General features: G+C 40.3%; 2 protein-coding genes across 2 annotated transcripts; one reads left to right on the top strand and one right to left on the bottom strand.

Moving 5' to 3' along the window:
- The first annotated feature begins 2 nt into the window (after nt 1–2).
- kctd10 (potassium channel tetramerization domain containing 10) lies at nt 3–4,557 on the top strand. Its single transcript, XM_083785046.1, has 7 exons — nt 3–94; nt 1,454–1,667; nt 1,794–1,963; nt 2,340–2,426; nt 3,027–3,079; nt 3,188–3,383; nt 3,468–4,557. The coding sequence occupies exons 1-7, from the start codon at nt 92–94 to the stop codon at nt 3,684–3,686; spliced, it is 942 nt and encodes a 313-aa protein (XP_083641172.1). The 5' UTR covers nt 3–91; the 3' UTR covers nt 3,687–4,557.
- Nucleotides 4,558–5,487: 930 nt separating this feature from the next.
- On the bottom strand, nt 5,488–18,056 carry myo1ha (myosin IHa; the record flags this gene model as incomplete). The annotated part of the gene is made up of 31 exons (XM_083783217.1): nt 17,928–18,056; nt 17,693–17,808; nt 17,395–17,593; nt 17,200–17,280; nt 16,911–17,090; nt 16,629–16,727; nt 16,435–16,548; nt 16,264–16,335; nt 16,046–16,165; nt 15,810–15,877; nt 15,352–15,457; nt 14,935–15,015; nt 13,464–13,555; nt 11,493–11,587; nt 11,144–11,190; nt 10,703–10,783; nt 10,247–10,352; nt 9,881–9,998; nt 9,667–9,780; nt 9,505–9,581; nt 9,358–9,426; nt 9,171–9,255; nt 8,833–8,995; nt 8,646–8,729; nt 8,032–8,125; nt 7,769–7,824; nt 7,059–7,194; nt 6,664–6,734; nt 6,351–6,448; nt 5,648–5,747; nt 5,488–5,514 (listed from the first exon to the last, which is right to left on the bottom strand). The coding sequence occupies exons 1-31, from the start codon at nt 18,048–18,050 to the stop codon at nt 5,488–5,490; spliced, it is 3,072 nt and encodes a 1,023-aa protein (XP_083639343.1). The 5' UTR covers nt 18,051–18,056.
- Nucleotides 18,057–22,811: the final 4,755 nt, after the last annotated feature.

Below are 22,811 nucleotides of genomic sequence, written 5' to 3'. Positions count from 1 at the left end.
AGTGCGCAGTGCTGGACAGGAAGGAAGTGGGTGTTAGCTAGCTATTGGCTAATGTTAGCAATCTCAGATTTCGGAGTCTGTTACGGGTTCTATGGTAAATACATTTTTCTTTCATAATGATTAGCCAAATACGAATACATCGATGACGTTACATAGGCAGAACGGTCATTAGTGGTTTGTCTTATTAAATATGGCGTTGCCTTTTTGTTTGACCTGCTTCCTATTGAGCTAGACAAATGCATGCTAATATAAGTAAGTTTAGCTAGCTAGCTAGCTAGCTACGTTGTCTATGTACAAATGATATCACTTGATTGACAGTGATGTCATTTAAATTAATTATTACCATCATTATGATCAAATATTGCACAGGGCATGAACGGCGGTTATACACGATAGCCTTTTTGGTAGATAATTGGTATTTCAGGAAAAAAATAATGTTAGAGGCATTGGGTAAAAGTGGGGAACCAGACATGGTTCCCAAGCGAAATATTTAGTTTTAAACCTTCTAAATTGCATAACAAAATGGCTGCCAAAGACAAAAGTGTCAATGTGTTTTTTGATTGATATGAACATTTTATAAGTCAATACAAAAACTGCTACTTTGTGGACGAAACTATGAAAAGCAAAATACTTGTTTACATCAGGGTCCACCATTTTCAATGCATTATAAATATATAATATTAAGGCATTTGTAATGTTATAGTGCTAAGCCTACTCCTAGTAAATATGCTAATTTGAAGCCACCATTACAGAAAACGGTTTAGTACTCAAAGGGGTCCACATGCACCCCCTTTTTTATTTCTATATTTGGCATTGTAAACATGCTGGGCAAAGTAAAGTATACATTAGGCTCCTGGTGACGCAACACACAGTAGTCAATGGCATGACATTCCATAAATTGACATTGGGGATGTCTGCTTTGTAGAACCCACCCCCAGAATGAGTTACAGCCACATAACTGTACTGTACACTATTACTGTACTGTATTGTGCACTACTGTACTGTACACATTACTGTACTGTAAGTGTTAACTGTGACACATTACACATAATGTACATACATTACACACAATTTCTATTCCCTTTAATTGTACATGCATTATTTTGTTTAGATTGTATTTTTCCACTTTTGCTTTGGCAATGTAAACATGTGTCTCATGCCAATAAAGCCCATTGAGAGGGCAGGGCACCTAAGAAGTCTGGGCACCTCAATGTGAAATGTTTCCCAAAATGTGATAAAGTTGAGTATGCTTATCTGAAATAATGTAGACTGACTGGTGTAGAGTATACATGATTTGAACATGTATGATTGGTACATCATTATCACAACTAAATCTACGGTTAGGCACAGGGTTAGTAATGCGCGAGTCGCACCAACGATGTCAGAACAATAAGCCGTCGGACTAATGACACAGCACCCTTCCGCCTCCGGTTATCCTCCCCTCTCATCATAGGAAGAGATGTCAGGAGAGAGTGTTGTGAGCTCGGCGGTGCCGGCAGCTACAACCCGGACCACTTCCTTCAAGGGTTCCAGTCCCAGTTCCAAGTATGTGAAGTTGAATGTGGGTGGGGCGCTCTACTACACCACAATGCAGACGCTGACCAAACAGGACACCATGCTCAAGGCCATGTTCAGTGGAAGGATGGAGGTACTAACAGACAGCGAAGGTAGGTTCTGGTGGCTTTCTTTTTTTATGTTCAAACTTCAAACTAGAATGGATAGGGTGGATATTAGGCATGTGCTACTGCTAACTCAAAATCATTGACCTGTCGGTCACTTGTTCTCATCCACAGGATGGATCTTGATTGATCGATGTGGGAAACACTTTGGCACTATCCTGAACTACCTTAGAGATGGGGCTGTGCCACTTCCAGACAGCAGAAGGGAAACAGAGGAGCTGCTAGCCGAAGCCAAGTATTATTTGGTCCAAGGCCTGGCTGATGAATGTACAGCTGCCTTACAGGTACAGTACAACCCCTGGGCTGTGAGAGAGCACAATGGAGGTCTTCTGCTTTAACCTTTAACCACTTGAACCCCAGCATCCATATTCTGTGTCTCATTGCAACACTTGCTTGTAGATAGGCTATTTTTGGCAAACATATTTGATGTAAACCGGGAAAAAATGGTCCATGCATGTACAGTTGTAACAGTGTAACTTGTTTTACTAAGAATATAGGTTTAAGTGGTTAAGCATATGTTCCATTATCTTCCACCAGGTGGCAACATTAGTCTGCCTGTACATTGCACTGGAATATACAATATGAATGCAGTCATTGTTTTGTGATTGTGTGATGCATTTAGGAAATTAATATGATTAATCATGGGATTCCTCCTCATAGAACAAAGACACTTATGAGCCGTTTTGCAAAGTGCCTTTGGTGACATCATCTAAAGAAGAACAGAGGTTAATTGCAACTTCTAATAAGGTAAAGCCTTTTTACTTACTCGGTTAGGGTTGATGATCCCTTACAACATAAAGTAGTACTAGCAATGACAGTTAACTCATAGGACACAAGCAAAACACATAGCAAATATGTGATAAATCTAAGGGATATGTATATACACTACAGAGATCATTTTTGTTCATTCATAAAAAAGGAAAGGGAAAGAACTGAGAATTACTAGTATAGATATTATTTATATATATATATATATTGCAAACAAAACAGAAGCCTTTGTACAATATCCTGTCTATCTTGTGTGCACATAGAAGAGCTGTCTGTTCTATTGAGGCATTTGTGCAGCAAGGTCAATATTATAACAATAAGCCTTATGTGGTATTATGAAGGCTGGCAAATCCAGATGTTTGTGATAAAACATAAAGGCTCCCCCATCTATGATCTAATAAATGTTAGAACTAACCAATATTACTATGAGACACAGACTCGTCCAGTGCTTCAAACATCAAACCAGACCAAGCAGGATTTGTGTATTCATCTGTTTTTCTTGACAAATATTAGTATAGTATAATTACCATTACCATGGCAGTGTCCACTCCACACAAACGTTTTAATTATTTTTCACAGCCTACTGTCAAACTCCTGTATAACAGAAGCAACAACAAATATTCATACACCAGGTGAGACTTTTGTTCAGAGTTGTTTCTTATCATGTAACTGAGTAAATATAAACATTGCACTTTATCTTTACTGTGACTGTCTTGTAAATATTTCCCTCTCTTTTGCAGCAATTCCGATGACAACATGCTAAAGAACATTGAGCTGTTTGACAAGCTGTCACTGCGGTTTAATGGCCGTGTACTGTTCATCAAAGATGTGATTGGAGATGAGATCTGCTGCTGGTCATTTTATGGACAGGGTCGTAAGATTGCTGAAGTATGTTGCACCTCCATTGTTTACGCCACAGAGAAAAAGCAGACCAAGGTAAAAAAAACTCTCTCGTTCTCTTTTATATAAATTCCAGGTAAATATTCAGTTCTTAATTCCTCGCTTCATACCTTGCTCTAGGTGGAGTTCCCTGAGGCACGAATCTATGAGGAGACACTCAACATCCTCCTTTATGAGTCTCAGGACGGGAGGGGCCCAGACAATGCCCTACTTGAGGCCACAGGAGGCGCTGCAGGACGCTCCCACCACCTGGATGAGGATGAGGAGCGGGAGCGCATCGAGAGAGTCCGTAGGATTCATATAAAACGACCTGACGACCGCACACACCACCACCAGTGACCTTCCTTCTCCCACCATGAGTTGCCCGACCTGTCAGCCCTGTGTCTCTGACCCTGGACATTTTTTGGAGCATGCTTGTGCCTTACGAAACTCAGCACCTCTCTCTTTCACTACCACTCTCATCTTGATCGGCATTTTTCTGGGGTCTAATGCTGAGTGGAGATGGGTCATACAGTACTTTAGTTTGAAGTGGTAAAGTGTTTTTTCTTCCTTTTTGAAGGTGTTGCTGCTTGTCAGCTGGTATGTGTCTGTTATGTTCTCTGATAGACTTTGTTTTATTATATGTATGTTAGTCACAACTTTCTATCAATGTACTTTGCTCACTGTTGATATGCAGAAGCTCAGAAGTATTTAGTTTACACTTCATCACACGGCTACATCTATGCGATACTTTTGATACAGTTAAGATATATCATGGGTGGATGCAACATTTGATACGGTTAAGATATCATGGGTGGATGCAACATTTCAGAAAACTAAGTGCACCATACCATTCCTTTTCTTCCCTTTGATCAGATTTCCTGTCCTTTCATTCCACTAAAGTGATCATTTTAAAAGGACAGAACTTGAGCTGTGACCCGAGGTGTTAAGTGTTCCGGGTTGATTGAGTGATGGAGGCTGATGTTGAAATGAATGGCTGAAACTAGAGACCTAGTAGGGAGGGGATCCCTGTCTTGTACAAGCTTTTAACAGGGAAATTAGACCTGTCCGTCACCATAGCATTCATCAAAGAATGTCCTGTTTGCACACAATAGGTTTAAATTATGTCTCTTTTAACAGTCACAGTACTTGTAGGTCTACTGTACAGATGTGAACATATGTATGTTTTACAATATATTTATACATAATCAAATAAATTTCTACAAATATATTTTTGCTTGTTTTAATTTGCAAATACCCATTCATAAGTAAACATACAAAATTATGATACATATGGCTTCATTGTTCTGCAGTAAATCTAGCAAATTCAAATTCTTGAAATGCTTTGTGATTCTTAACATGCACAGTAAAATCCCCACTGTAATGTATCGGTTTCTAATCTGGAGTGTAGGAATGTAACCAAATGGACATTTGACACTCAAAGTTAAATAAGTTAAAACTCATGCTGGGGATGTTATTGTGTAAGAATACTACCCAGTGACCCAGTACTTCCATACAGGTGTGCTTTCAAAGAGTAGTAATGCAATGTTTTGCTTTTACCTGAAGCAAATAGCACCATACCTGGCATGAAGTGTACATGTACTGTGCTTGATGTACAATTTTGAGGCACTTTTACTTTACTTGAGTATTTCCGTTTTTTATACTTCGGAGGCAAATTACTAGTTACTTTGCAGATTTATTACATAACTTACAGTTAAGCCCTAGTTTATATTTTGGCTATTTGAAAAGTTAACATTTTATTTGAAAATAGCCTTGTAGATCTGCTCTTTTTTTAAACGTATTAGTACTTTTATTTTTATGCTGTAATTGATGCCAATATTTGTACTTTTACTCAAGTAACTTTATTTTAATTACAGGCCTTACATTATTTCTACATTGTGGTATAGCTAATCTTAAATAAAATTATCTACTTCTTCCACCACTGCCTTCTAATAGAAACGTATGATAGATGTTTGGGACTTATTGTCCAATCAGATTATTGTGAGGTATCCTGGTATTACTGAAGAATAAATAAAAGGCTCATTCAGGGTCTTGAGTTTCTGGTCAGCTGTGAGCATAACTATCTGCCCCGTAGGGGTCTCCCCAGCCCTGATGAAATATGCAGGGCTTCTTATGTGTCTGGGTTTCAACCCTGCATGGGTCACCGCACCCTGGTCCGAGTGGACACCTGTAGCAACAAAGACAAATGTATTTATTTTTTTGCATTTCATCACATAAATGTTAAATTAAAGCACAATGTAACTCCAAAAAATCATATATCATCCAGGACACAAAGCCAGCATTAGCAGAATATTACTCACCACCATCAGGTGCCCGTTCTTGGCCTTGTATGCCATGGGTTCCTGGCCAGTGCTGAAGTCCACAGCACACTCTTTCCCCGCCTGAATTTCAATCTTGATGCTGAGAATTAATGCAAAAAAAACACATTTCAAGTCAGTGTACAAGTCAGGCCACTAGTATATACTTTTCTGTAGCTAATCAGGAACCTCATCACAACACATTGCATCGCAACGTTGCGAGCTTGTAGATTGGCTCAAGTATTTTCACAAGTTAAGAGTAAAAAGAAACATATTTAGCGTTTTTGAAAGATTGTGACGCCAGGATTAATCAACTCAATGTTATTGTCAGAAGGTTTGCAGGTGTAGAAAGAAGTGGGTGAAAGTATTTGTTGTACAAGCTATCATTGCAGTTTCAAGAAAGGTGGAAAGATAGAGAAAGAAAACAACAGATAAGGAGATCAGATATAAGCATAGCAGTGTGAATATACATACAGTATGGTGCATAATATACAGTATGCATGGTTAAAACAGCAGTGGGATGGGGCAGTGAAAATACCAGCAGATGTAATGACAGCTAATTATGTACATATGGTGCATGGTTTAAGAGTTGTATAGCTTTGGTTACATCTGTGGCGCTTGCTTGGACGTGACCGGAGTAGTGGTGTGAACAACAGTGGTTAATGTGGTTAAATCTGATTATCTGACATCCAATTTATAGACTCACCTGCCCTGAACCACTTTGATGGCATTCTGTTTGTTAGCAATTACACTGAGTTTGGTCAGAAACTCAAACAGGTGGTCACACTGCATTACAAGGTCCCCCTGAAACAAACAAAAATGTAATTGTTTGAAATATTCCATGGTTATTAATGTTTTGTTGTAGAAAATGTTCTTATGTCTCAAATATGTATTTAAACTGAAGGAAAACATTTGCAATTTCATGCTGGCTTTGGCACTTTTTACTTGTTTTTTCTCATTATTAAAATATCAATGCCACCCTGAAACTATACAGTATGTTATATTAGATAAATAGATACCTTCTGTTTAGGGTCTTCACATGTTATGTGGAATACAATGATGCCATCACTCAAGTTGCTCACTGAAACCCCTGAATTGAGTGAAAAACACATTTTCAGCACAACATAAAAAAAGCTTGATACAACTGCGCAGTAAAATCCTGTACTAATGGAAACAAATGGACCCGTAACCAAATGTACTTTTACAGGTCCATTTGATTCCATTTGTACAATCTTCTGAGTTAAAGGGATATTTTACTTTCAAATAAAATAAACATTCAAAACAATGAAAAAAAAAATGGAAATGGAAAAATCACGCATACCTTTTATGTTTATTTAATTTTTAAGTGAAATATGCCTTTTAAGTTAACACAGGGATTTTACTGTATGATAAACGACCTTGATATTTGATTAACCTTTGAGAGAGGTGTACAGGATTCTCTGTTTGACCTTGGCATCATCTATCACGTAAGCAGCTGTCTGAGTGAGGATGAGCTGTCGCGGGCGTGGTTTGAATCCATTCCTGTCATACTTTATCACTGGGACACTGTACTGCAGAAACACACAGTCCAAAGCACGCAGTTGTATTTGATGCAATGTTAATTTCGGTCTTGCATTATCCCTGTAACCCATTGGTTCTCAACCAGTGGTCCGGGGACCACCAGTGGTCCTTGAGGTGGTTACAGGTGGTCCCCAGCTTAATGGAGAGTTGGTAACCAAATGGAAACCAAAATTTAGTTTCATTTTACGCTCTCAAGAGTTAAATTATCTGCATTACTTAATTTACAAGAAGTCGCCACATTTAGAGAGAAGGTTTTTTATTTTTTATTTAGATCGTTTGAACGTTTGCCTGTTATCTCTCCTATGATACTACATCAATACAGCATGGACTCTCATCAAATGGTGGCCCATGGCTCAAATGCCGATAGACTAATGGGCCTTGGTATGAAAAGGGTTGAAAACCCCTGATGTAATTAACAATAGCAGAAGTGGTTCTAAAACCTTTTCATTTCAAGGACCCCCATAACTCTGAGGGTGCATTTGTGTCCATTTGTACCTCACTTTGAGAACCACTGGGTTAATCTATTCTAAACAATCAAAGGTAAAATGTGAATCTCTGATCTACCTTGATACGCTCATTCCGAATCATCTGTAGGACTCTTGGATCTATATCTTGTTCACCTAAAAATATGGAATGCAATTAAATGAAATAGAAAAGAAAACACAAAATAATTGTGTGTGTGTGTGTGTGTGTGTGTGTGTGTGTGTGTGTGTGTGTGTGTGTGTGTGTGTGTGTGTGTGTGTGTGTGTGTGTGTGTGTGTGTTCGCGCGCGTGCATGCATGCGTGGATAAAAATGCAGCTGCACATAAATATGTGCCAACACGTACTGATTCTAGTGTCCACAAATGGCTGAGCAACACTTGCTGGATAGCTCTCCTTTTTACCCTTGAAGACGGCACTTGTAATGCTCTTCAGTTGAAGCTGAAATGATAAGTAATATAATTATGAAATATAAAGGAAATCACATCTCAAAATGTTGTAATGATCCTTGCAATAGAACAAAAATGTGTTTATATTCTATCAGTGGTGGAAGTACTGAGCTTTACTAAAGTAAAAGTAGCAATATCACAAATACTGTAAAAAATGACACTGACACATTGTAAGGTTGTAGATAGGCTAATTTTGAATAGCCAATGTATAAAATGGGGCTTAAGTGGTTAATGTAGGCCTATGTTTCGTATAAATGATCAAAATCTGAAAAGTAACTCGGAAAAGTGGCACACACGTTACTAGGGCTCCAGTGTGGGGGGTGCCTCGAAAGCCTGGATTAAAAATACAAAACACAAAGCACTAAAGCTGTCGTAATTGTAGTGAAGTAAAAATACAATGTAATGTATGTATCAAAGAATGTATCAAAGAATGTATCAAAGAATGGAAAGTAAAATCAGTACTTAATTAAGTAATTGTACTGTGATTCTGTGAGAGTAGGCTACAATATTACCTGTGCTTTTCTCTGAGGTGTAATTCCTCTCACATACTTCCTCACCATGGTGCGATAGTGGAGAACACGCAGCAATTCTGAAGCCTAGGTGAGGAAATAATAAATAATCCAAAGTTAACAACACAATGAAAAAAAAAGTGTCAATTTGTTATTACAAGTGAACTGAAATTAATCTCAATATCTGTACCTCTGCTAAAACAGCCGGAGGGGATTCCCAGGAGGTTTTATCAAGAACAGTTTTTGGCAGTTTTTGTTTCAGTCTGTTCAGATAATTCTGTCTCACAAAGGCCAGATATTCAGAGTTGTCTGTGTATTTTGCTTGTCCTCTGGTCATGTATCCTTTGATAAATCTGAAGTGATAGTTAAAGTGTATTAATGATTGAAAAGCCACAGTGTGGCATATAGACAAAACCTGTGCAATATCAATATCGAACATGTCCTCCTCTCACAATGTTTGAAAAAAAGATCTCTGATCTCAAATGAGCTTATGGGTTTTTAGATTAACAATCTTTTCAGTGCACTTACTGCTTGATGACTTTGACAGCCCAGGCTCTCTTATCTCTCTCCTTCCTAGCCTGTGCTCCTCTCCAACAATTCTCAATCTTAGTGGCTAAGGAATAGTGAATATTATAGAATACATTTAATTTGAAATGTACTGTACTAAAAAGACACAGAACAATTTGCCATAGAGTGGTAGCATTTAGTCATTTACCAGCTTCTTTCTGTTTTTTGAATTCCCCTTTTGCCTTGTATCCTTTATACTTGGCCTGGAGACGTGTCGCTGCAATTTCAGGGTCTGGTATTACAATCACAGTAAATATAATAAACTGAAAGATGTTTGCAGTTGATTTGCACTCACCCAGCTCATGTTTACATCTTTCAAAAGCATCCTCTGTGGCAAAAAGTGTCCTAGCATGACGAATAAATATTTTGGTCCTATATCAAAAGCAAAAAGAGGATGGTTACTATCATATGCATTTGCATAGACGTTCATACTGTAGTTTGGAGGAGCTTCTCTCACCGTCCCATTTTGTACTCATTGTCCAAGTAGCCCAGATGCTGAACCAGGACCTCCACTCCGTCAGCCGGTAGTCCTCTCCAATGTGGCCATGTGGCGGGACAGAGCGGTTTGTACCTGTGGGTCCCGACAGAACCCCCCACAAATCAATGCCTGACTAAATCAACTGGACAAGAACATCATGTCCACATCACATTTGAACTAAAGTTTCACATACCTCTTTAAGAAGGTCTCATATTTGCGTCGATAAGCGAAGCCAGCACGCCTGACTCGGAGATGCTCCATCAGTCCCAGATACTTCACTTGGTGCCTAATTAGTGTCTCATCTAACCGTCCTGTGTGTGTGTGTGTGTGTGTGTGTGTGTGTGTGTGTGTGTGTGTGTGTGTGTGTGTGTGTGTGTGTGTGTGTGCATGTGTGTGTGTTTGTGTGTGTGTGTGTGTGTGTGTGTGTGTGTGCGCGCGCATGTGTGTGTGAGTGAGTGAGATAAGCAGAAACAGAAAGTGATATAGAAACATCAGTTTAAAGGGCCTCCAACCTGTAGCTACATACTGGTTTAACATTACAGCTCCCATGTTGCAGTACCTGGCTGCTTGGTCTCGTTGGACTTTAGACAGCGAACGTACCAGGCCTCCTTAGCCATCAGGATCTCTGTCAGCTTCAGAAGACTGCTCTTAAACTGGGTTGCCACCTGCAAACACAGACTGGGGGTTAAAATCCCTAAAAGTATCTGTCAAATACAGACAGTTTACACAAGACTGACTGTGACAGGGAGAGGCTACTTCCTCTTTTTTTCACGGTGACTGTAAATATTGACAAAGAAAAATGTGATGCCTGTCAAAGTTAGAATATACCCAGTAAAAGTGTTAAGTGTTAATTTATCCATGTGTAACTCTGAGAGTATACAAATGTAACCAAATTGACCCATTTAGTTACATTTGTACACTCAGCTTTTACAGTGTATGGTTCAGAATTCTGTGTGGCATTATTGCAGTCTTATCACACTATCAGTGATTATGAGGATGTACAGTAGTTGCTCACTGTTTCTGGTCTTCTCCTGCTCTCTATATCCATGGTAGAGAAGCATTCTCTCACTATGCCATTCTTAGATTGACACAATAGCTACAGAAAGGTGGGTTAAGACACACAGAGGTTATCAGACATATAACATGCAGGCACTCGGACAATACTGGGAAACACAAATGAATGAATGCATGCATGCACGCACACACACACACACACACACACACACACACACACACACACACACACACACACACACACACACAGTCACACACAAACGGTACAAACAAATTATATTAAGTTGATACTCAAGGGTCAATTGCCAAATTTACTGCATCCCCTCCTGTATTATTTACACTAAGTCTACAAGATGCTTAATAATTAAGGAACTCATTGAAAGGAATACACTCTCGACTCCCATTCCTAAGTAGTAGACAGATAGAATCGTGAACAACTTACTTCTTTTATGTTTCTATACAAAAGATCATTGTTTTTGTCCAGGAAACCTAGACGGTGGTTTTAACAAAAAGGAAACAATTTAGGACATATGTAGCTATCTGTCAGTGAAACAAAGCCTTGTCGATGTTTAACCACTTTGAACCTGGCATCCCTATTTTGGGAATGTAGGTAAAACGTATCAAAGCATTTAAAGAAAATCTAAAATCAATGATTTTAAAAAGAAATAGTGAAAACAGCAGAACTACAAGCTCACAGTGACATGTTGTGAGCTTGTAGACCTGTCTACACTATTAGAAATACAGCAGGTTAAGGACCAAGCAACAGGGCCTGAGATTGAGGTTTCTTTTACCAACAACGCAGTAGGTGACCTCCCCAGCGTAATGCAGGAGACGGAAGTCTCCCCTCTCCAGAGTCTTACGTGTCATCTTGTCAGCCAGCTTGTGCCTGCAGTCAATGGGGTAGATAGAGAATGGAGGGATGAAGAGTGAGAAGCATTAAGGACAGAGTCCTACTGTGTCAGCTCACTGTGGGTGAGACAAGCCATCAGTCAGCAGAATGATTACAGATTTGGACCTGAGAGCTAAGAGGATCTCAAGTTTTGAATTACGTGGTTGTAGTGAGATGGGCATTGTATTTAACTAATGTAATTGGTAGATGGCCAAATGTACAACACAGGTGTAACAAACATTTTAAAATGTATATGGTATGAACTAGTATAATAATATAACATTTTGGCCTTTCAGCGAAATATACCTTTCTGAAGGATCTCTGATGGATAGAGCATGTATTTTTTTAATTGTATAGTTTATTGTGACCACAGCTCACAATTATTATGGGGAACTTTATCAAAAGCTTTTTGGAAATCCATATAAATGCAGTCAACCGACTGTCCTCTATCTAAAGATGCTGACCATTTATCAAGAACTGTAAGAAGTTGAAGTGTTGTTGATCTTCCAGACATAAAGCCGTACTGGCTGTTACTAAAGAGTTTGTTGGACTTCATATGCTCTACAATGTGTGTCCTAATTAATCTTTCCATTGTTACATATAACAGATGTCAGGCTGACAGATCTGTAGTTCCCTGCCAGTGCCTTACTTCCTTTTTTAAATATTGCACTGATTTGTGCCTCTTTCCAACCACTTGGTAAAGTTGCTTCCTCCAGAGTTTTGTTAAATAGCAATGTTACTGGTTCAGCAATCACACAGGCTAGTTCTTTTACTATCCTAGGGTGTATTGCATCTGGCCCGGGTGATTTGTAAATATTCACGCTCTGTAGCAGTTTTTTTGTGTCCTCAGTTGTTATTGTCTCCACCAGGCCGAAGGCATGGAGGGAGAGTATGTTTTGCACTCCGTCCGTCCGTCCGTCCGTGTGTGTGTGTGTGTGTGTGTGTGTGTGTGTGTGTGTGTGTGTGTGTGTGTCCGTCCGTGAGCAGCTAATCTCGGCCACCGTTAACCCGGTCGATGCCAAATTTTGCACACACACTCCCTGGATGCCAACGATGAACCTCTGCCCCAAACTTTCCAGAACGGCCTGTTATAGCGCCACCAGGAGGCCGCTTTGTGCAAAACAAGTTTTTGCACAGCACACCTACAGATTTTGTCCAAACATCACGCAAATTGGTACACAGTCTCTCTAGAGCCATTCAACCAAACCAGTCTTTCAGATTTCTCAGACTCCATCCTGATTGGTTAAGATTAGCTTCCAAAGTTCACAGGAGTGCTCAGTTTCAAACAAAATGCTGCAAATCATGAACACATCGCGTGATTTCCGTGAAATTGTGCACCCACATTCCCACTAGGCCGAGGACAAAATGCCACATGAACAATTTCAACTCAGCCTCAAGGTGGCGCTATAACTGGCCGAAAAGTGTTTTTACCTCTAACTGCACGGATCTGTGGATAACCTGGTGGAGACCTGTGCCCAGAAGGGCACTTTTTCTAGTTATAAACTGTTCTGCATGCTGAACTTCCACTCTTGGCAGTTCAGGTATAACATGCCCTTCAGGTTCATTCACAAATACACTACTAAAATAGTCTGAAAGTATTTCTGCTTTATCCGAGTCCTTCTCTGTTTTTGAGGAGTTCTTATTGTCTTGATTGACATATAGATCTCCTACTGATGTTTTAATTTTTGTCCTTTTATTAATGTAGTCCCAAATAAGTAACCTTCAGTTTTAGTTTAGATTGTCTTGCTAACTCTTCTTCATATTGAATTCTCAGATTTCTTGTTCTCGTTCTCACACAGTTTCTAGCTCTACGGTAAATGTGGCGGATGCGTGCACCTTAGGCGTCTTACTGGAAGTAGAATATTCTACTCACGTGACAAAGTGAGGGTGACTGCCCATCTTCTCCTCCAGTCTCTCCAGAAAGGTGAGGTCTGTCGCAATTCCTGGCCTGAGACACTCCTCATCCTACAGTATATAGGTCTAAAAATTACCAACACTGAACAATTTCAAACTCGTGTGTGTGTGTGTTTTAATCATTGCTTTCACACAAATTATGTATTCAGCCAGCTCCATTTGGAACCTCGTATACACGCTTTAGCTCGAGAAGATGTTCCGTGTCAGGATATCCCTGCATCGGTAGAGGGGGTTGAGCCGTCCAAAAACATTCGTAAAAACCTTTTCGCAGTATTGTTTCCAAAACGTATAGGTATTTCTGGCTAGCTATACAGATGATAAACTTAGGACAGGCACGTAACATTTTTAGACGGGGTGAAACAACCTTATGAAATCAGCCAGTACCATGTTTTTCAAATGCAATCTTACGGAAACAGTGCGCATGCGGATAGGGGTCGATTGGACTACATTTTTATTTAAGCCTGAGTTAGCCTGACCTAAGCAGAGACATTTCTGGTCTAGAGGGGCGGGTCGCGCCTCAGAAATGCGCGCACCCTGATTGGATCTCATCGATCTGTCCGTCACCCCCGGCCCCTCCTCTCCCCCCTAGTGCAGCGCTACGTCACATCATTTAGAGCGACGCCCACCCGGAAGGGTTGACTCCCACTTTTAGACTGGTTCAGCCCACGGCTTTTTCCAGGCTTTCATCTTTCGCGCAGACGAAATGAAAGCCTGGGTATCGAGGCTAAGCCTGAGTTAAAGGGATTGTGACATTAAAAAAAAGGTTTTGGAATTGTTCTTATTTTATTTTGGTTTTCTAATCTCAATTGCACCCAAAAAACATGAACTTTTAACATTCAGTAGATTTTCTGTGATCTGAGGTTTTCTGGCTCAAACAGGTGCTCTGATTTGCCGGCAGTAAGTGACATCACTTACTGCAAATCCCATATATGTCAATGGGATTTGCCAGCAGATGTCACTGTTTCACTGTGTTGCCTGTTTTCATTGTAGCTCAAAAGTAGCTCCAAACCCCAAAGAAAACTTCAGACCACAGAAAATCCACTGAATGTTCAAAGTTCAGGTTTTTTGGGTGTAATTGAGGTCATAAAACCTAAAAGAAAAAAGAAAAATATAAATAAATGAAAATGAATGTCATAAAACCTTTAAGCGTTTGTTTCAACCCGGTCTTCAAAATGTACGTGCCTGTCTTAAGTTTATCATCTGTAGCTCGATTCTGATTTCTGATACCTTTACTTTTTGGAAACGATACTGCGAAAATTTGCCACTGTTTTTGGACTGGCTCAACCTCATTTCTACCCATGCAGGGATATCCTGACACAAACCTCTTCTCGGAGCTAAAGTGTGGATATGAGGTTCCAAATGGAGCTATTATTCAGCATGTGAACTATTGTACTGGATGAAAGTCATCGTTCCATTTACTCAGTACACACCAGTATTGAAATGATGCCTCTGTGCTTCTCTTCAACAAGGTCACAGATGATCTTGTTGTTGAAGAACTGCACTGGCTCCCACTGGAGCATAGCAAAGCAAATTACAGAATGAAGCAGTTAAGGAATGATGCACAATTTACAATTACAATTTAGACATTTAGCAGACACTATAAATCCGGAGTGACTTACAAAAGGAAACCGTGAGGTCATCAAATAAATGGTAATCTAGGATCATAGGTAAGCCAAGCAACCTATCAGTCTAAACTGTATAAAAAATATCAATAATCTGTAACTACATTGAAACTGTGCACACTATAGGATGCCAGGTTTACAAATTCCCTGGCATCTGTCTACATAACATGCCATCTAAATGGCACACAACCAATAGCTAATTATCATTTATTCAGTTAATTTTACCTCAATACCCTCAGCCTCATACTCCTCTTGCTCAGCCTTGAGTGTCAGCTGGATGAAGAGCTGCTGCAGCTTCTCATTACAGTAATTTATACAGAACTGCTCAAAACTGAATGGAAACAAGTAATGACAAATGGGCAAATCTCAGTTTCAGTGTGGTTAGGTTAGTCATAAGTAGAACAGAATAGTGAGCATTAAACTAAAAGAGTTTAAAGATAGTTCTATGAATTCTTTCTGACTGCCAGATGCAGTGCATAACACTGGGTGATATACATGCGTACATTTCAAGTGCACGAGACGGATATCACCCAGTATTAAGCACTACAGTGTTAAGCATATCACTTCAGTAAGTCAGGAAGAATGCAATACATTTTGGCCAACAGGATAAATGAAGAATCTTGATAAAGGCTGTGCAGGTCAGAATGTGAGGCAATGGCATTGTGGACGTAACCGTAACCTACCTGTTTACGTAGAAAACCTCAAAGCCATATATGTCAAGGAGCCCTATAACAGTTTTCTTTGAGGGGTCCTAACAGAAAATGACACCAAAAGACTCAATTGATGGTCATATGGATGCAGGCAATACGTATATAGATTACATTCAATTTACAGTTAGAGTAAAATTACAGTAATTTAAACTTCACAAAAAAACGGTTGGAGCGTGTCAAAGTATATATCAGCCTTTAATTCTCCTAACCTTATTCTCCAGGGATTCATTGATCCTATTTACCAGCCAGGTGAAGGTCCGTCCATAAATTGCTTTGGCCAGGGCATCCCTGACATAGATGGCATGGTCTATTGTGAAGGGGCTGAGGACCTTTACAGTTCAAAGAGGCAACAGATGTGTTTTAAATGATGAATGACTCTGAATGTCTGCTTGAAGTTTGAACCAATTTTAGCAAAATTGTCTGTCACCTGGTCTATTTTGGCTTCAATCTTCCTGTATGTTAGTCCCTCTTGGAGTATTTGTGGATTAACTCCTAGTAGCTAGAGAGATAAATGACACAAATGTTCTTAAAAGAACACTGAACAATATTTTGTAATGATGTAATGAAGAAATTACAGGACTTTATACTGTAGGCTTACTGTTGAGACCCAACCCAGCTCTGCATTGTTGTCCAAGGTGGCATAGCCTTTGCTATCACACTCAAATTGAACATTCCCTAAGTGGAGAACACTTGCAGCGATGCCAAAGAGGTGCTGCACAGAAATACATATTAGTAATCCCCTTCATAAAGATATTGAAAGCACACAACAGCATCGGCTAGTATTCAACTTACATTAATGTTACTCTCATCAAAGTCAATGACCTGCAGTGCATTTTTGACCGTCTTCCAGTCATTTTTGTCATTGATGGAAGCCACAGTGGCACACTCCCCCTGTCAGAAACAAAAGCATGCAGTTAACAGATAAAACCAGATGAGTCCATGGCAGTGTTAACCCATTCAGGGTGGGAACCCCTTTTGGTGTTTTAAGCATTATGTTATACTTTAGCTATTGGAAAAATAGCAGATCTTCAAGCTTGTAGGTTTTGCAGGTGTTCATAGTAATCTGCTACCTACTTGTGTCAGGTAGTAGTAATGCTGGCAGTCTCTCTCCAGGCCCAGCTGTTGAAGTAAGTCATCCGTTCCTCCTTCCACCAGCTGGTAGAATATGTGGAAGTTCCTTTCTCCATGATTCTGATGCACCACCCTGGACTTCTCCAGCAGGTAGTTCAAGATATGACCTCCTACCGCATCCCCCTGTGAGTAACAGCATAACTCAAAATCTTCATTTATCTTCAATAAATTAGCCTTAATGTGGAAGAACTACAACTAAGCAATAGGACTACAAACTACTATTGACCCTTACCTGTCTGTCAAACTGAATGTCCATATACTTCCCAAACCGACTTGAGTTGTCATTCTTCAGTGTTTTGGCATTGCCAAAAGCCTGAAGGGAGACACAAGTATACATGATGCATAGTGGGTAAGTACTGTATAGTGTATACAGTATGGCATGCTGTCTAGTCCTTAAATGAATGATAAGTAAAGCCAACAATCAGACCTCTAAGACAGGGTTGGACATTAGCATTCTGTCCCTGACTGTATCAAGCAGAGTGGTACTGGGACAGCTGACGGCATAGTATTGTAGAATCTTCTTGGAGGCCTCTGTCTTCCCTGCCCCACTCTCGCCCGAGATGAGGATGAAGTGATTATTGAACTCTGTGAGCATGGTGTGGTAGGCGGTGTCTGCGAGGGCGTAGCTGTTGCAAAATAAAACAAATCAAACTATGTGATTCACAGGACAGCCTAGCGAGCACAGCAAGTTATTATATTATGATGATGCACACAGAAACACTCACATATGTGGTGGAAGCTCAAAAAAGTTCACACCCATGTAGAGATCCATCTGTTTCTTAGTGTAGATATCCAGATCTTTGTAGGGGTTTACAGACACCAGCAGAGTTCCAATATAGGTCTATCAATACAGTAAAGGAGAGTTTTTAATGGCGGTTGAACATATGTAGGCTACTGTACTGCATTGTTCAATGCCAAAAATAGTGATTTTCAGATTGATTGATCATTTCCCAGACGCACATAGATGAGGTCTCCATTGAAGCGTTTCTTAAGGTTGTCGAAGAAGGACGTCTCTGTAGTCTCATCTAGGAGGACAAAGTCTTGGAGGCCCACTCGGTCCCTGGCAATGAGGGCCCCTTCCATATCCAGCTGACCCTTGGCAGCAAATAACACAACAGTGTTAAAAAGGTAACAACATGGGTGCCTGCTTGCCTAGTGGTCCCGGGTCCAGGGCCAGCGCATACCATATGCAGCCTGACTGCGTCGTGACTCGTGGATTTGAATCCCGATCCCAACGACCTTTGCTGCATGTCACTCACCATCTCTCTCTCTCCCCGTTTCCTGTCTATCTACACTGTGTACTATTAATACAATATAAAATATATAAAAAAAGGTAACTACAAGGCCTAAAAGCTACCAAAGTAACTAGTAATTTACCCTTTAACTCTATTCTTAGTCAAAACAGACCTTTTTTCCATCTACACAAAATCTCTTCACCAAAAATAACCGATTTACAAGCTCACAACGCAGATGTTGTGCGCTTGTAGATCTGATACTTTTGGAACGTTCCGCCAGGATAGGCATGCTGGGGTCCAACTCGTTAAAAGGCTCTATGCTGAATTACAGAATCATTTATATATTCCTATAATGATCTTTTTTCTGGATTACAGATTTTCAACCATTTATGTTGATGAATATAATTTAATTCCTCATTCCTTCCTTCAAAATTCAGATTTTCATTTGCTTCATAACAATGATATTCAAAATTCTCAGACATGTATTTTGATAAATGGGTCTGGATGAGTGAATAGGTGGCACCATAGGGGAGAACTCGATTGAGAAAGCAGCAGAAAAAGCGCAAACATGGTCCCTGTTATTTCTATTGAATAAGGGGTCTAGAGGTCTTATGTGGCTTTGAGGCAAAGCCTGTGATTGTGCAGACGAGCAGACAGAAGCTAATGATCGCTACAGAGCACATGGGGATGTTGGCAAACAGCCCACAGTTCATAGCTGACACAATTCAATTTTGACACACTGACCAACACAACACACTGTTGGAATAGCGAGAGAAAACAGCGGCACATTTAAGAGGCATATATAGTGGGGAAAATTCCACCAGTCTCCTTTGCATTCTTAACATCAACACTTGGACCAAAGGTTTTCACTGCTTTTGTTGGTTTTGTGTCCTCTCTCTCTCTCTCTCTCTCTCTCTCTCTCTCTCTTCCCCCCTTTTGGAAGCAGAAGTCCTTTGATTCTCAACTCTCTGTAAAAACATTAAAAAAGATAATCCATTGGATCTAATTGACACAAAGCCCTTAGCACCCCACGCCTCCTTAGCCCCCTCCCTCCCCATAGCCCTCATTTCTTCTGAGAAAGGCCAAGTGTTTTTGTCCTGTAAATACCACGGAGCAGAGACAAAAAAGACGTTTTTAAAATGCAGTCTACAATCCATTACACATATTCCCCCTGCATATCCATTCAGTAATTATTCATTAGAAAACATTTAACGTCACAGTGAATTTCACACTGGGCAGTCGAAATACAATAGAGGAGATTTGGCCTATTTTGGGGTGAGGAGGAGGCGCTGGTTGGTTGTACAGAGGAAGGGTGAGGGCAAAGGAGGGGTGGAAGGGGGGGGCAGTATTTGTCTGATCTGAGAATCTCTGAAACAGGGCCGTCTTGAGACAACGGGACAGACTAAATAGTGCAGTAACGGTCTGTGCCCCGCTGCTTGCTGTGACACTCATTTAGAGTGCCCTGAGGGTGAACAATAGGGGCTTGTTCTAAGCAATCCTGTGCTGTAATTTGGACTTCATTACTTTGCTCACACAGGGCCCCATGGAAGGACAGGGGAGGTTGGTCGGATGAGAGTTTTTTTCCCACCTGTCAGCCTCCTACCCCCAATGCTCTCACCCCTCTCCCTAACAATGCCCCTCACCCCGTGTCCCCACCAATAACCCTCACCCGACCCCCTTCCCATAGCCCCACCCCGCTTTAAGCCAATGAGACAGGTGAACAATATCATTGAAGGGACCCTATTTGAGACGTCAGAATCAATCTGGCAATGTGATGGTAGTGGTGATGGTTTGGGGTATCTGTGACACCCCCTTTCTTCATGGGAACAAACTTCTCTTGAGGCAGTGCAAGCAGACAATATGCAGGGACAGTGTGACTAGTGATCTGCCATACAGTATTACAAGTAATACTAATGTTTTTGGTTTTTATATAGTTAATGCTGTTTTCTTTCCCTTCACATGAGTTTACAGCAGGTAGTTTTTGCAAAGCTATGTGAAGCATGCAATGACTGTCACTGGCAGAGAAACTACACTGCATGCCAAGATAGTGGGACAAGCAATGACAACATAGCTGACTCTAAAAAAAAAACTTTCCAATTATACATCTCAAACTATAGGCTTTATCTAAAAGAGGAAATCCAAGGAGGTTGTATTCTATAGTGTTAATTGAACACTTAAAAAAGTCAAATCACATGGCCAGCAGACATGATTACGCAATGTATCCAAATAATCCATTGTCAGATCGGGTGAATTGCCTTTGTTAGCTCAGAGAACAACCGATTGTATTTTAATTAAGAGATGGTCCCTCATCGTGGTCTAGAGTGTCAGTGTTGCTTGAGGCTGGGTGACCTCATCTCTGTGCTAGAGGAAGACAGCAGGGTAAGAGGAAGGGAGGGGAAGCTGCAGGAGACACACATGGAAGTGAGCTGACACTCAACTCCACAGCAGCAGCCTAAGCCCATAAGAGGAAAGTTTATCTTTAGGGTTATGTCTTACACTTTGACCCCATGTTGGCAATATCACTTATTGGCCCTAACATAATTTTACATCCTGGCTTCCAACTCAATCATAAGCACACTAGGTTCTACTGACTGGGATACAATGCCACCCACAGAAATCCCCACTCAATCATCTCTCCAGCAAGGTATGCATTGATATGTGTGTCACTGTGCAACACTTTTACAGCAGAGCATTGTGATATACCAAACAAAATTATGCATGTGTTCACCTAGACAACACATAATAGTTTCCAACTTGCAAATGAATTAAAATCTGAATCATACCTGCATGTTGAATGCTGTGTCAGTTCTCAGGATTATAGACTCAAGTAGAAAAAATACAAAAAAATAAAAAACGTTGCCTTGAAAAGTTATAGACTATGCCGTCCTCCCATGTCAGCATCCACAGAGACAATCTCTGTACTTGTAAATTATGGAATATGATAGCTAGTTGGCAAAATTCCACTTTGTATTTAAAAAAGAAAGAAGAAAATAATTTATTGCCTTCCCTGTGTTCCCATAGTCATGGTTGCTCATTCATTCCCATTGCATGGCACTACAAGGGATGATCCTGCCGTGTGGAGGCCTGGAGTCTCTCTTCCACACCATCCTGACCCAGACTCAGGGCACTGTGGGCCAGGTGGTTAATCATTCATGCTGTGGGGGGTGGAGGGACAGGGAGATCTTATTCAGTGCTTACCTGGGTATATACTGCTCTCTTGAGTGTAACATAAAGATGCAGAAACAAGATCCAATGGAGACCAGCTCAACCATGCATCTTGGCTACTATTGCCCTCTTCTCATTCTCTCTCTGGTTGGCTAACATTACGTCCCAACTCCCCAACTCTCCCTTTTGAAATAGTCTAGGTCTGGTTACTGATCTTTGATTAGATTGGTTCATTACATGCTGATGTTCACTGTTACTCAGCAAAATGGTGCCAGGTCAACACCATTATTTCATAAGGTGCTGTGATCTGCCGATGCTCTGTGTCACTGAGACCCCTTTTCCACCGGTTGGTTCCCAATGGGAACCGGTTCAGTTCTTTTTGGTTTTTAGTCCATGAGCCAGAGCTCCATAATTGGTGGGCAAACTATACCCTATATTAAATTGTTTATAGGATCAATACAAGTAAATTAATACATGATAACCCTTCCACAGTAGTAGCTTTTTCATATTTTTGAGTATTGCATATTTTTCCTACATAATGCCTCATTTGCCTATTTAAAAATGTAAAATTTGTAATACAATAAATCATTGTCTTCGTGTAAGTACTCAATTGGTGAAGTTTAATGGTGATAACAATCTAATATAGGTATGGTTTTGCCCACTCAATTCATAATTAATGTTTCAATTTTGGAGCTCTGGCTCATGGACTAAGAACCAAAAAGAACTGAACCGGTTCCCATTGGGAACCAACCGGTGGAAAAGGGGCCTCTAAAAGGCAGTTAGACCGATGCTAAGAAAATGATATGGCTCAGAAGGAAAGGTTGATCAGAGCATTGATTAAGAACTCAGTTCTGCACAATTACCCTAAAATACAATGACGCCAGTTTGCATTGTCTAGGTCTAGGATGTCTGTTGATTTCTGATTTGGATTGTGGTTTAAATGAAGTAGAGATGTACAGGTATAGTAGAGTATGGTATACATGCTTATTTCAGCTTAAAAACAAATCATTTATTTCAATTTGTTTAAATAAGCAATCAGTCACAAGCACTTTGGGAAACTGGTCAGGGTTTTGCATTTTCTAACACAAATTTATGACATGGATTATCTTGCATGACACTCTTAAGGTAAACCGAGGCTCAGCCTCATTTGGACTTGCGATGTGGGAGCAGTAAATGGTTTATGTCTGTAACCTGGTAACCTACAGCAGCAAACACACACGGTGTCTATTTTCTGTGGCCTGATGACCTAAATTGAGCAAAAGATCATGTTTCTCTCAATTTAGGGTAGTAAGAAATGTTTTCAGTAACATGGACATAATGGATGCTCAGTTCAGTGTTCAAACCATTTGAATTATTCACTCTCTACTCTCCAGAAAAGTTGTCAAGGTTACCTCTGCCCTGACCCCGCCTCTTCCTTTACCCAGTAGCCCAGCAATGCTTGTCC

Source organism: Protomyctophum parallelum (genome assembly GCF_964188405.1).
Source record: "Protomyctophum parallelum genome assembly, chromosome: 15".
NCBI lineage: Eukaryota > Metazoa > Chordata > Actinopteri > Myctophiformes > Myctophidae > Protomyctophum > Protomyctophum parallelum.
The sequence above is the reverse complement of the archived record's forward strand: the minus strand, read 5'-3'. Positions and strand labels throughout refer to the sequence as shown.

Bases quoted from the DNA above. Each gene is read 5' to 3' on its own strand.
- kctd10 (XM_083785046.1), top strand. The intron at 1,668-1,793 runs GTAGGTTCTGGT...TCTCATCCACAG, and splicing joins GGTACTAACAGACAGCGAAG to GATGGATCTTGATTGATCGA. The intron at 3,080-3,187 runs GTGAGACTTTTG...TCTCTTTTGCAG, and splicing joins AACAAATATTCATACACCAG to CAATTCCGATGACAACATGC.